The sequence below is a fragment of the Hyla sarda genome, unplaced genomic scaffold (genome assembly GCF_029499605.1).
Source record: "Hyla sarda isolate aHylSar1 unplaced genomic scaffold, aHylSar1.hap1 scaffold_3494, whole genome shotgun sequence".
NCBI lineage: Eukaryota > Metazoa > Chordata > Amphibia > Anura > Hylidae > Hyla > Hyla sarda.
Window position 1 is genome coordinate 50 of NW_026610256.1, and position 15,334 is coordinate 15,383.

At 41.5% G+C, this 15,334-nt stretch overlaps 1 protein-coding gene across 1 annotated transcript; it reads left to right on the plus strand.

Moving 5' to 3' along the window:
* Nucleotides 1-2,808: 2,808 nt before the first annotated feature.
* On the plus strand, nt 2,809-12,149 carry LOC130331375 (E3 ubiquitin-protein ligase TRIM33-like; the record flags this gene model as incomplete). Its single annotated transcript, XM_056553691.1, has 4 exons — nt 2,809-3,164; nt 5,408-5,531; nt 7,052-7,126; nt 10,619-12,149. Coding segments are annotated over 4 exons (717 nt in total), but the record flags the coding sequence as incomplete, so codon positions are not given.
* Nucleotides 12,150-15,334: the final 3,185 nt, after the last annotated feature.

Consider the following 15,334-nt stretch of genomic DNA (forward strand, 5'->3'; position numbering starts at 1 on the left):
GGGAAAATGATTATTTATGAGATGGGGCGGGCAGAGGTCGTGCACGGGGCGGGCAGCCGAACTGAAGGCTGCGTGGGGTATTGTGGGAATGTGTTGCGTCACGGCCCCCAGTATAACGGAGTTGAATGGGGGGTCGAAAGTCACCAAAAACTGTAACTGCTGAGCTTCCTGACTGACAAAAGAATCGCTGAAAACATAATTTCCATGCAGGATGGGTGATGTAAGTGATTTACAAACTTATATAACTTTAATTTATGCACCTAAACCTGTACAATTTTTCTCCGTGGGACATCTCCTTTAAGTTAAGGGGGCCAATAATTTTGTCCAGCCCGTTTTTGGAGTTTAGTGTGAAATTATGTCCAATTTGCTATTTTTCCTCCCTTTTTTGGTTTAGTTCCAATACACACAAAGGGAATAAACATGTGTATAGCAAAACATGTGTTACTGCAATTCTTTTCTGTGAGAAATACTTCATTTTCTTGAAAAATTTCAGGGGTGCCAACATTTACGGCCATGACTGTATATTGTGAGGCTCTATACAGTGATTGTCACTATTCATGGCAGCTCCCTCTCCAAGTGACGCTCACACTCCTAGTTTATTTTACAGTGACTGCATGTTTGAGATATACATAGGAAATATTCATCCTATGTATGTTACCGTATAGTTATACAGAGGTATACATCTGTAATCGGGCACAGTGGTTAAAAAACAACTCAGTGGCTCCCTTCTGATTATTTCAAAACCAATAAATGTGTTCACTAAACATGTTATGAGCAGAGCTTTAAAGGCTATGGATCCCTTTTAACAATAGTACTTACTATAGTGAACAAAATAAAACCTTCATAGGCCATTATTAAAAAATTGCTTGCTTTTTAATTCTACAGGCTCTACAATGTGCTGCATAATTTAAGATTACCTGTCACCCAAAAAACTTTTTATATTTTGTTAATCAATGTATTAGAAACTAATACTTTGAAAAACTGACCACTAGGGGTCTCCCTACATGTCCTGGCTCAGTGATTCCGGACTCATGCCAGCCTGGCAGCATAAGTCCGAACTCTCAGTGCAGCCGGGAAAGTGTCAATCAGACAGGCGGGAGCAGTGCTGTGCATGGCAGGCAGGACGGCCCGCAGAGCCTGTCATTACCCCTACCCCCCCCCAATATTATAAGCACAGCAGAAGGATCGCGGGGCTATAACTCCATTTATCCCCCACCTTCCCACTCCTGTATTGTTTGTCTTGTTCTGCTCACGCCTTTTGCTTCCTCATTTGCTCTTGTGACGATCTCTCATTTCCCCAGTCACACTTCCTCCGCACCTAGCTCCTGCCCTATACATACCCACTTCCTTCTCCTAGGTTTTTTCCGTTTCCCTTCCTCCCTCTTTTGATTATTCTTGTTTATTCCATGGTTCCAATGTTTGAGCATTGTTCAAGTCAGAGCAAAGGTGTCCATAGGCATTAAAGGGGTACTCCACAACTGGACATCTTATTCCCTATCCAAAGGATTTCAGGCAGGATGGCAGATCGCGGGGTGACTGTGACGTCACAAGCCTCCTCCCCACTTTGCCAGTCATCCGGAGTTCCAGCGATGGATGCCCGCGATCAGACATCTTATCCCCTATCCTTTTGGATAGGGGATAATACATCTAAGAGCGAAGTACTTCTTTAAGCTGGCAGCATGTTATAAATGTTGGCGAAATGTTCCACATGTTTCTCCTGATCTGTACATACACATGGACGCTTAACTTCTAAGGCTAGGTTCACACTACGTTTTGCAACTACGGTTCCCGTATACGGCTGGGAGGAGGGGACGGGGCTTAATCGCGGCCTCCAGTCGACCACGTTTTTGCCTGCGGTCGGGAAACCGCATACTGCCGAAAACGCAGCCGACTGGAGGCTGCGGTTCACTCCGGTCGGCTCATAGACATGCATTAAATACGGTTCCCCTATATGGCTGAGTGCGGGCGCCGCGATTAAGCCCCGCCCACCCCTCCTCCCAGCCGTATACGGGAACCGTAGTTACAAAACGTAGTGTGAACCTAACCTAAATTGGTTAAGTGGAGAAATCTGCTGCCAGACACCTGGTGTCCAGCTATTCAATAACAATAGGATTGGGCATCTTCAAATCCCACTATTTGTGAAGTTTGAGGAGTCACCCATACACATGAGATTGTGACTGAAATTGTTAGGTTTGGCTGACTCTGAATTTCTATGACACATAGACATATTAATATCAGCAGTCTAGAAGTATGCTGGTTTTTGTGTATAGCAGAGACAAAACTCTAGCATAATGAAAGTTAAGTTAGCATTCGGTTATTCATTTACAGAAAAAATTGGGGGATATTCTTCTAAGAATATAACTTTTGCATCTGATATTATTACCTGTGAAGAGAGAAATTGGGTTGTATGTCTCAGAAACCTCTATTCATTATGTTCTCCAAGTAGTCAAGGACACTAAACCTGTAGAACAGTGGCTATGATGAGCTGGAAGTATAAAACACTGGCTGCTTTTTGCCACCTCTGCTATACTGAATCAAACTGTATCAAATTCATCAACCAACAATGTCTAAGTAGACTTGAATGTTTTATATTCACACATAAATTATAGAAAAGGTGCATCATCTATATTTGCTCTGTTAGGGAAAATATTCATTGTGTGATGGGCGCACTGTTAAAATACATGTACATTACAGGTTTTAGTTTAAATGTTTTTTTTTAATGCCTTTCAATATTTTGAGCACTTGTATAATACAATTATATCCGTGCATGTATATAGTTATAGTAACAATTTTCTGATATTTTTTCAGCTAAGCAGTCCAGAGAGCAGCCTAACACCACCACTCACCACCACATTGCACCTTGAAAGTGACCTAGAAGCCTTGGCCAATCTGGAAAATCATGTAAAGACTGAGCCAAACAGCACAAACAGAAGTTGCGAACAGTCTTCCCATGGTACCCTTGTAAATGGAAAATCCCCTGTCCGCAGTTCTATTCATCGGTCACCGAGAGGGGGAGGCGGCGGTGATGGGACAAATAAAGATGAAGATCCTAATGAAGACTGGTGTGCAGTGTGCCAAAATGGAGGAGACCTCTTATGTTGTGAAAAGTGCCCAAAGGTTTTTCACCTTACATGTCATGTACCAACCCTCCTTAGTTTTCCAAGGTATTAACAGTTCCAAGTTGCTTTTTATTTTTTATACTTTTTTTTTTTTATACTTCTCTTGATACGAGATTAGAGTTGATATTGCATATGTATTTCTTCTGAAGATGTCTGTTTAGATCATCAACATTCCACATTAATGCTTATTTGAAGTATTCACTGTCAAGAGGTTTGTCGGAGTTTTGTTGTCATACCGGAGTTCAGGCACTAAGATTCTAGAAGAAAATGCCCGTAAACTTGGTTAAGCGTCATACCCATTTCACTCTCAACAGCTTTGCTGTCCTTAACCCCTTAAGGACTCAGGGTTTTTCCGTTTTTTCCTCCTTACCTTTTAAAAATCATAACCCTTTCAATTTTCCACCTAAAAATCCATATTATGGCTTATTTTTTGCATCGCCAATTCTACTTTGCAGTGACATTAGTCATTTTACCCAAAAATGCACGGCGAAACGGGAAAAAAAATCATTGTGCGACAAAATCGAAGAAAAACGCCATTTTGTAAATTTGGGGGCTTCCGTTTCTACGCAGTGCATATTTCGGTAAAAATTGCACCTTATCATTATTCTGTAGGTCCATACGGTTAAAATGATACCCTACTTATATAGGTTTGATTTTGTCGCACTTCTGGAAAAAATCATAACTACATGCAGGAAAATTTATACGTTTAAAAATGTCATCTTCTGACCCCTATAACTTTTTTATTTTTCGACGTACAGGGTGGTATGAGGACTCATTTTTTGTGCCGTGATCTGAATTTTTTATCGGTATGATTTTTGTTTTGATCGGACTTTTTGATCACTTTTTATTCATTTTTTAATGGTATAAAAAGTGACCAAAATACGCTTTTTTGGACTTTGGAATTTTTTTGCGAGTACGCCATTGACCGTGCGGTTTAATTAATGATATATTTTTATAGTTCGGACATTTACGCACACGGCAATACCACATGTTTTTTTTTTTTTTGTTTGTTTTTTACACTTTTTTTTTTTTATGGGAAAAGGGGGGTGATTCAAACTTTTATTAGGGAAGGGGTTAAATGACCTTTATTAACACTTTTTTATTTTTTTATTTTTTTGCAGTGTTATAGGTCCCATAGGGACCTATAACACTGCACACACTTATCTCTCATCCTGATCACAGGCGTGTATTAACACGCCTGTGATCAGTGTTATCGGCGCTTGACTGCTCCTGCCTGGATCTTAGGCACGGAGCAGTCATTCGCCGATCGGACACCGAGGAGGCAGGTAAGGGCCCTCCCGGTGTCCTGTCAGCTGTTCGGGACGCCGCGAATTCACCGCGGCGGTCCCGAACATCCCGACTGACCAGCCGGGTCACTTTCGCTTTAGAAGCGGCGGTCAGCTTTGACCGTCGCTTCTAAAGGGTTAATACCGCACATTGCCGCGATCGGCGATGTGTGGTATTAGCCGCGGGTCCCGGCCGTTGATGAGTGCCGGGACTGACACGATATGATGCGGGATCGCGGCGTGATCCCGCTTCATATCGCGGGAGCCGGCGCAGGACGTAAATATATGTCCTGCGTCGTTAAGGGGTTAAAGGGGTACTCCAATGTAAAACGTAATTATAATTGTATTTTTATTTTAAATCAACTGGTGCCAGAAACAGATTTGTAAATTACTTCTATTAAAAAATCTTTATCCATCCAGTACTTTTTAGCAGCTGTATGCTACAGAGGAAATTATTTTCTTTTTGAATTTCTTTTTTGTCTTGTCCACAGTGCTCTCTGCTGACACCTGATGCCCGTATCAGGAACTGTCCTGAGCAGAAGAAAATCCCCATAGCAAACCTATGCTGCTCTGGACAGTTCCTGACATGGACAGAGGTTTCAGCAGAGAGCACTGTGGACAAGACAAAAAAAGAAATAAAAAAAAAAGCAAAGAATTTCCTCTGTAGTATACAGCTGTTAATAATTACTGGAAGGATAAAGATTTTTTTATAGAAGTAATTTAAAAATCTGTTAAACTTTCTGGCACCAGTTCACCAGAGTACCCCTTTAAAGAGTTGAATACTCAGTACACAGCTTTGTCTGGCAACCAGTGGGGGTTCTCCACTCTTTGTTCCCCAAACAACTGTAATGTCGTTGTCAGATCGGACTATAGATATTTTTCCTGGCCAGAGATGTAGAAATGTCTTTATAGAAATTCTGTAACCTGTCTGTATTTTGCCCATAATTTCCATAGCATTGACTGCTTTGTCTAACAACAGTTTTTTTTCCCTTTTATTATTAGTGGTGAATGGATCTGCACATTCTGTAGAGACATAAACAAACCTGAACTGGAGTACGATTGTGATAATTCTCAACACAGTAAGAAAGGGAAGACAGTGCAAGGCTTGAATCCTGTGGACCAAAAGGTACATGTGCCACTGCCATCATGATGTGTGCGGTCCCTACTTCCTTTTGTTATCTACACACACAAGAACTGTCTGCTTTGCCCATCAACTCTTATTTTTCTATCCACTGAGCCATTTGAGGGCTTGTTTTTTGCACGACCAATTGTACTTTTTTTATTGCGCCATTCCTTTTATTGGAAAATGAAAGGTGTAATTACAAAAATAAGGGGTATAGTTAGGGCTGGGCAGTATGAGCAAAAATGTGTATCACGGTATTTTTTTAAGCGATTGCGGTTTCACGGTAATTAACGGTATTCCCCCCCGACACCCCCACCCCCCATGTGACCTGGGCACCGCTTCTCTCCCAACACCCCCCCCCCCCTCACAATTAATTATCAGCTGCACTGTCCCCACATCTGTCCCCACATCATGTCGCCCCCGTGCGCTCCTCTGCTCATCCTCCTATGAGTTGTGGGCCGCAGCGCTAAAAATCTGTACTACAAATAACTTTTCCCAGGCTGCAAAAATAAACAAAATAAACTTTAACCTGCCTACGTTCCCCCATTGCTCTGCTACCGTCTTCACTGTCCTGCGCTGTGGTCCTCTTGCAGTTTCCTTGGGACGGGAAAGTCACAGAGCCACCAGCCTATCAGCGGCCGATGCGGGACATCGCTGCGGCCGGTGATAGGCTGGTGGCTCTGACATTTCCATCCCCAGGACTGCAGCGGCGGGACCATGAGGAGGGACCACGTCGGAAGGTAAGTTTAAAGTTTGTTTCGTTTATTTTTTCAGCGTTATTTGTAGTACAGATTTCTAGCGCCAGCGGCCCGCAAATCGTATGAAGATGAGCAGAGGAGCGCATGTGGGTGACATGTGGGGACAGCGCAGCTGATTATTCATATGTGGGGGGGGGGGGCAGAATAGCGTTGCGGGACAAATATGATTAGTTCCCCGATGGGGACAGCGCCCTGCCGAGGATAATTCACTCATTTGCGGGGGGGGGGGGGGGGGCAACAGGTATTGCGGTATGGGCAAAATTCATATCGTGAGGGGGAAAAAAATCGGTATTCGGTATGAACCGGTATACCGCCCAGCCCTAGGTATAGTTTCTATGCGGCACACTTTACTGTAATACTGACACAGTATCTTTATTTTTTGGGTCAATAAGATTAAAACAATAACCATATTTACGAGTTTTTCTCACATTGTACTGCTATAAAAAAAAACTAGTAACTCAGGACACACACAGACTCTGTAACTAGTTATGAATACAGCTTTCTACGTTCAGCAAATCAGATTTGCATACTTTGTAGCACATCTGCAAATCTTGGCCAATCCAGAATCTTAACTCGTCAGAAATAGGATGTTAATCTCCCAGGCCCAGTACAGTTTGGCTGTTTTTAAAAACAGACCAAATGCTCAGGATGGGTTGAGTTTGTTAGCCACATCCTACTTAAAAGATTTCCAATGTGTTGAGTTATTTTTTTCTTGTAAATGAAATTTTTTGAAAAGAAATATAATCTTTCTCTTCTTTTCTTAAGAAATGTGAGCGACTGCTACTGTATCTCTACTGCCATGAATTAAGCATTGAGTTTCAAGAACCAGTTCCTGCATCAGTAAGTACAAGATCTTATTTTTTGCACCTTTTAATAAACATAGTTTACCTGCAGCTAAAACAAAAATGTACTTATCATAAAGAATTGTACCAATTGCTAGAATTGTTAGGCTATGTTAACACTACGGAATATCCACACAGAAAGTCTCCGCCCGGACATTCCGGAGACTGCGGGTGCCGGCATAATATCTGGCACGGAAATTCCACCATGTGCACAGCCCAGCAAATCCCATTGAATTAAAGTGGACTCTGCTGCTCCGAAATCTCTGTGCAAAATTCCTCATGGAAAATCCGAGGCGTGAACATAGCCTTTAGAGATGTTTAGAGGTCTCCAGATCGTCTCACTAATATTTTTAGCTCATTCTTAGCAGTAGGACACACACTGCTGAAAAGTATATAAGATGAAAGTGATGAAAGAAGAAAGTTGTACCTTATGACTATATCAGCACAAAATCAAATATTGAATCGTAAATGCACACTATTAGATTGCTTTATGTTCATGTCAGCATACTGGAAAAAAGATTTGTTCCAGAGAACTTTTCGAAATGAAAAAAGCAATCTGATTTGTTGTTATGGGCAAAAATGGTCAAGGTTTTTCAAGATTTTGAGGTGTCTTTGGAAGATTTTCCACCCATCTTAGACTAGGTCTTGTTTACAGATGACCTTTCCAATTCACCCCACAGGTGTTCGATATGGTTCGTTGAGGTCAGGGCTTCTTTGCACAGGCCACTAGCGTTTATCCACATGAAACACTACAAGGGCTGGGCGGTATACCGGTTCATACCGAATACTGAAATTTTTTCCCTGCATGATATGACTTTTTCCCATACTTCAATACCGGTCGGGCCCCTCCCCCTCAAATGAATGAATTATCAGCCGCAGCTGCTGTCCCCACATCGGGTAAATAATCATAATAATCCTGTGAGCCGCCCGCGCTTTAAATTAATGAGATGCCGGCCGCGGTGCTATAACTGGTTAAGATGCCGACCGCTTGCGCTATAAATGGTTAACATGCCGGCCGCTTACGCTATAAATGGTTAAGATGCCAGCCGCAGTGCTATAAATTAAGATGCTGTACGCTTGCGCTGTAAATGGTTAAGATGCCGGCCGCGGTGCTATAAATGGTTAAGATGCTGACCGCCTGCGCTATAAATGAATAAGTTGCGGCTTTTAGCGCTTGCATGGGGAGCTGACAGCTTTCCGCTCGCAACTTAAAGGAAAACTGTCAGATATTTTCTCCTGCACTATCCACAGGTACTGATGGATAGTGCGGGAGACGCTGATTAAAACGAGCCCTACCGTACCCGGATCCGCCTGGCCGTTCGCCCGCAATTGTAGTTTTATTCTATGTGTATATCTTGCTGTAACGGGCGGGGCTTCTGCAGGTTAACTGGCACTGACGTCAGCTCCGCTTATGAATATTCATCCCCCTTTTCCTCCAGCTCTGCCTCTCTTCGCCGCTCCTAACTGGAGGGAGGGGGGATGAATATTCATAAGCGGCACTGACGTCAGTGCCAGTTAACCTGCAGAAGCCCCGCCCGTGCCAGTTAGAGCAAGATATACACATAGAATAAAACTACAATTGCGGGCGAACGGCCGGGCGGATCCGGGTATGGTAGGGCTCGTTTTAATCGGCGTCTCCCGCACTATCCACCAATACTGTGGATAGTGCAGGAAAAAATATCTGACAGCTTTCCTTTTAAGTTGCGAGCGGAAAGCTGTCGGCTCCCCATGCAAGCTCTAAAAGCCAGGCTTTTAGCGCTTGCAGGGGGCGTGACAGCTTGGCGCGGCCGCATCTTATTCATTTAAAGCGCCGCAGCAGCATCTTAACCATTTATAGCGCATGTGGCCGGCATCTTAACCATTTACAGCGCATGCGGCCGGCATCTTAACCATTTATAGCGCATGGGGCCGGCATCTAAACTATTTATAGCGCTGCGGCTGGCAGAGTAGCGCCAGAGTCACACATGATTAGTTCCCCAGGGGGGAGGAGGAGGAGGGGGGGGGGGGGGGATACCGTTAAATACCTAGGAACCGTCATAACTTACAAAATTACCACATTTTTGGACATACCTCCCACACTACCTTCTCTTTATGGACCTTTGTGGAGTGTCCTTTCTTTTTCTTTCCATCATGACTCTGCTATTGCACAATTTGTTTCAACAAAATAGGGAGCATACAGTTGTCTAAAATGTCCTTGTATCCATGACATCTTTGGAAATAAATGGCCTTGCATAAATCCTGAAATATCCACCAGACAGTTATCCCTTCTAGTGTTCTCCAAGCATTTGCCAGATCCAGGATCATCCAGTATACTGCCAGTAATGCACCAGAGGATATGTGATTTTGTGTGTGCCATATTATTCTCTGCTCGGCTCAGAATGCACAGACAGACAAAGGCTAGAATTTGTAGATTTTCAACCGGTCGAGGCTCGCTGCTTTGGAAAAACTGGCCTAGATGCTTTAACTTCATAATAATGGCATACTTAATGGCAGGACAGAAATGTCAAAATTACTTGTAGGAAAGGTGGCACTCTATGACAGTGTCATTTGCAATAGGTGGGGCTGAAACAATTGAACTCAATTTAGCAGTGTTGACAAACTTTTGGCCATAAAAAGTACTAAAAGGAGATTCTTTTAATTTCACTGCAAAGAAGCACCATAAGAAATAATGACTTATGTGTGAACAGGACTTAAGAAGGTTTTTATTTTTTTTAGGTTGTTAAATGCAGTCATCAAATAAAAATGACCTATTGTTTAAATTTTCCATTTTACTCTCTGTATTTAAAAATGAATCCTGAAATATTACAGTTTCTATTCTGGCCACTAGGCCTAAAAATAAGCAGGAGACTGTTATCTACAGATTGTTTCCCAGCAGTATTTTCCTTCACAGACAGGAGTACAGTGAAAGGTGACACCAGTGTATAGATAATAGAGGTACACACAATAGCTGTTGCGCACAAATCAGCCTCCCCCTCCCTGTAGAATCACTTCTGAAAACATCAGAACAGACTAGGATCTCTTTTTCCATTCATGTGAGTGGAACAGCATTAGTGTATTGTTCTCTTTATTCATCGGGCCTGCTGTAAATGTGGCCAAAAAAAACTTCAGGCTTGATAGTTGCCCATATAATAATTTACAAAAATAAAAATCAGAAAATAGGAACATATTAGGAATAATGGAACTGTCTGGCTCCAATCAGTAAAAAAAAAATGTAGGTGATACATTGCCCATACAATGATAACATATTTGCTCCATATAGCTCCTCTCCATCATAAATGTGCTGTTCAGGAGGAAGAAGCAATCGAAGTAGAACACCCTTGCATACTCAATCCAACATTTATGATCTATCAACATAATTGTTGATGCTACAATGCTTTCATACTGATGGCTACAGCTATTGTACCTTTAAGATAATTCATGGGCACACTGTGTTCCAGCACATAATAAACAGTTTTTTATTTTTATTATTATTATTATTATTTTTTTCCAGATACCAAATTACTACAAAATAATAAAGAAGCCTATGGATCTATCTACAGTGAAAAAGAAGCTGCAGAAAAAGCACTCACAACACTACCAGACACCTGAAGACTTTGTTGCAGATGTCAGGCTAATATTTAAGAACTGTGAGAGGTTCAATGAAGTATGTTGATGTTTTAATTTTACTCTGTATTGTTTTATTTCTCTGCTCAGTGCATGTTACCTTTGCGTATATTCATTTACCTTTGCTTACCTTTCTTTTCCCTCTATATACCTAAATACATTTTTATTTGGCTCTAATTAACCTGCATCTTTTTCGCATCTTAACAAGCTATGGGATAGTTATGTATTAATTTAAAAGAATTGGTTGCTTTTAAGAAAATGTTGTCATGTATTAGACTACTTTCTCAGTCTTGAATTTCCTCTGTGAGCACTGTTGGCCTGACATAAAGGGTTACTTAAGAGTCTATCGGAGGATGGCATAACCTTGTGAAAGTCGCTGATCAGAAGGATGCATTACTTATGTAGTTCTGTACTGCTGTTCTCCTGATTCCCCAGGACACTAATCACCCTAGGCTCAAACATAAGATGCACAATCATTCACCCCTGATATTCATTAGGTTCTGATTGGCAGCTCTCTGACTATACTGTGTCGGTAGATAGCGGTCAGTCAGGAGCCAGTGTACAGAGGGAGTGGCACGTCTCTTGCTCGCCCTCATATGAGGAGAATTGCTGCACAGAACCATGTAAGCAAATAAACCTAGTGACCAATTCCCTTTAAAACCCTGGATGACCAGCAGTTTGAACATGAAGGAATAATTAGAATTGACTCATCTAGGTCATGACACCTTCAGTCAGGATACTGCCCCATACCCTCTCCCAGGGAACATTTTGATCAGAACGTAGAGGCAGGGAGCAACACAGCTGCAGTATTTTGGTAAAACACAGATGATACTTTTCTGCCCTGCACATGACAACAGAACATCTGTCAAATTCACATAAAAGTATTCACAAATGCATCATTGCTCTGACAAATTCCTGCAAGGAAAAATAAAATAGTTTCGACATATGCATACAGACATTCATACACAGTTACCCATACCGGTGGCAGGATATACATACATTTATAAACTTTTGGGTAAAAAGAGGACATCCATGGATGTATTTTTACAAAAAGCCTTCTCCAAACTGCATTAATGCACACATTCATATTGCACAGTTTGTCATCATTTTCATTATTTCTACAGTTCCCACACCCATACAATTGTCATAACACCCACAGATTTATATGCTGAGAAAATATTGCTCACCTACATTAAAGGGGTTATCCACAAATAGAAAAAAAGCAAATGGCTTCCAAAAACAGCACCACACCTGTCCTTGGGTTGTGTGGGGTATTACAACTTTGTTCCATTCAATGGAACTAAGCTCCAGTACCACACACAACCTGAGGGCAGGCGTGGTGCTTATTGTTTTCTTTATTTTTTTTATTATTTTTTAAAGAAAGCAGCTCTGTTTTTCTAATCCTGGATAACCCCTTTAATACATCTTTACATTTTTTTTTTGTTTGTCAAAGGGGCAGTGTATATATATATATATATATATATATATATATATATATATATTATGTGTGTGTGTGAGCTGTTTCTTGTTTTGACTCCCTTAGGCTAAGTTTTTTTTCTGGCAGTTTTTGGATATCTGCCACTGCAGTTTTTGAGCCAAAGCCAGAAGTGAACTCAAAAGGAATAGTGCATATAAAGGAAGGACTTGCACATCTCCTCCCTTATGAATCCACTTCTGACTCTGGCTCAAAAACTGCAGTGGCAGTATTCCAAAAACTGCCAGAAAAAAAACCAAGTGGAAACTTAGCCTTAGTAGAAATTGTATAAAATCAAAAAAGCAGCATCTAAAAGGCCAATGACATGTGGCAGTTATCAGCCAAACAGACATCGCTATGTGCAATAGGGCCAAAGATTGGTTGATTGTCAACCACACATCCCAGCAATTGTTTGTGTGGCCTGCTCCACCTGAGGCTCGAGCCATCAGATATCCTCTGTATATGAAGGTCGATCTATGAGATCGGTGCCTGTTTACAGGGTGGCTCAGGCCATCAAATATGACGAACTTTTTACTTCAGTCTGTCTTTGGCATGTTTATCTAGGCATATTGGAAGAACAATAGATCTGTCCTTCTTATCCTCCACCTACTATTTTAATAAGATTAGTTTAGAGATAAACTCTTCCTATTTCAGTAGATTGTAACCTGACAGTAATTTACACTGCCATACAGAAGTGTTAAGCTTTTGGTTAGAGGAATACAGTCAGTACAATGTGTTTTGAGGAAAAAACCTTTTTGATGAGTGTCCCTCTAGGGCATTTATTAACATTATTGTAGAGCAAAATTTTTAGTTTGAAAACTAAAGTACTTTCTAACCTCCTCCTCAATGTTTGACATACATGTTGAAGTCGAATGTTAGGGCAAGGAATATACCCTGTGGGTTGATGGCTGTTATCTGTGGCTGTGTAGTGGTCCTCTTATTCAATCATATGTTTTTTTAAATTTATATTAAATTATCTCATTGATTCCACCTGGTTAATGCCATCAGAGAACATGCCAGAATAAAAAAAAAATCATGGATTAAAAGGGATTTAAAAACCCACATCTACCCCAAAATGGTGGGAATATAAACTAAAGCTCGCACACCAAAAAGGGCTTATATAGCTTTGTAGATTTAAAACAAATCAATTTGTGTGTGTGTGTGTGTGTGTGTGTGTGTGTATATATATATATATATATATATATATATATATATATATATATATATATATATATATATATATATAATCTTTGTGTGCGTATATGAAAAAAAGTTACATAAATATTAGGGATGTACCGATACTCCGCATTTGCATGGTATCGAGGACTCGTTTAATGTCCCTATGTCCGGTATCTGCTGCTGTGCGGCCCCGCTCCGCTGTCCCGTTCTTCTGATCACATCATGGCATCCTATGGAGGAGCATGTGACACACACTTCACTCCTCCTCCCCTGCGGCCAGCGTAACGCTACGGAGGAAGCTGAGTGACCTGTATGTCACATGCTCCTCAATAGGACGTCATGATGCGATCGGGAGAACAGGACAGCGGAGCGGGGGGGGGGGTGCTGTCTACAAGGGTGGGTCCCTGTCTACAAGGGGGGCCTGCTATCTGCAAAGGAGACAAGAGGGAGCACTGTCTACAAAGGATGGGGGGGGGGGGGCCTGTTGTCTACAAAGGGGACACGGGGGGGGGAAGGGTGCTGTCTACAAGGGGGACAGGGGAGGCACTGTCTACAAGGGGGGCTGCGGTCTACAGCGGTGCTGCTACTAATGTCTGCAACTATCTATACTACCTACAAGTGGATACTACCTACTATTAAAGGCAATCTTACAGAGTCTCCTGCACTAACTTGAATTTATAGGTAGATAGTGCAGGTGACCCAGTTTCTACAGCTGCTCACCATGTGAATTTCAGCGCAATCGCTCCAGAAACATCGGTCTCACCCCCAATGCAAATTCCCTGTTCTGCCCAATGGAGAAGAGAGAAATCTTGGCTCATACTACAGCAGCCACCTCCATTGTACACAACAAGGACCCACATATCGGCACGGTAAGCAGCGCCAGAGACTGGGTCATCCTGGGGTCAGATTCCCTTTAAAATAAAAGTACTCATACTTGGTATCGGCAAGTACTAGAATTAAAGTATCGGTACTCAGTCTTAAAAAAATGGTATCGGAACATCCCTAATAAATAAATGTAAAAAAAAAGGGGGGGGGGGATATGCATGGCAGCTCAAACACACCACTTTTTCATATAGCTGTCCATAAATGTTAGTTTTTCAGTCCAGTGACGGAGTTTCAGAAACAAACTGGGAATTCTTTGCCGGACCTGCATCAACAGACCTCTCACAGCTAAGCCAGGACCAAGGAGAAATTTAACTCCTTTAACCTTAAAAAAATAAATTAATTAATAAATAAATAAATTATGGCTAAAGTAATACAAAACCCTGGGAAAAGGTCAACTGTATTTAAGAGTTATGCAGTCTGTGGCCACAGAGATCTTTCTGTTAGAACTTCCAAGTTATTTTTTAAAGTTTGTAATTGCTGCGCTTCTGACCATTTCTGTCTGGAGTAAATGCATCAGTTTAAATTATAGGCCAAAAATATTCATTCTTATTATGTACCCCTATGATGAATAGATAGTATTTTATATTAGATTGTTGGTACCCTAACTTGCAAGCATGTTGTGCCTGATGACATTTCCCTCATCTTTGTCTTTATGCATGCATTCTTATTTCTGCTTATTTAGCTGGTGAATTCTCATGAAATACCAGTCATTAAGGGACATGATTCAACAGAAAGTAGAGTGTTATGCCACTCCGCACTTTCTCTAGATATCTGTTGCGTGTCCACATTACTTTGCATTATATTTGTCTGGTGGGTTATGTCTAGTTCTGATTAGTATATACCCAAACATGAAAATAATTTGACAATATATGACAAATTCTGAGAAGCCACAAAACCCTATTTATGTCAGAGGTAGCAGCTACAGAATCTCTCTATTAATTTGAATATATATAAAACTGACAATAGTTGAAGGCCATAGCTCCCCTCCTAACCCTTCCTGCACACTGACCTCTGCATATGGCACACAGCATGGCTAAGAAACTCTGCCATAGAAGTCAGTGAATA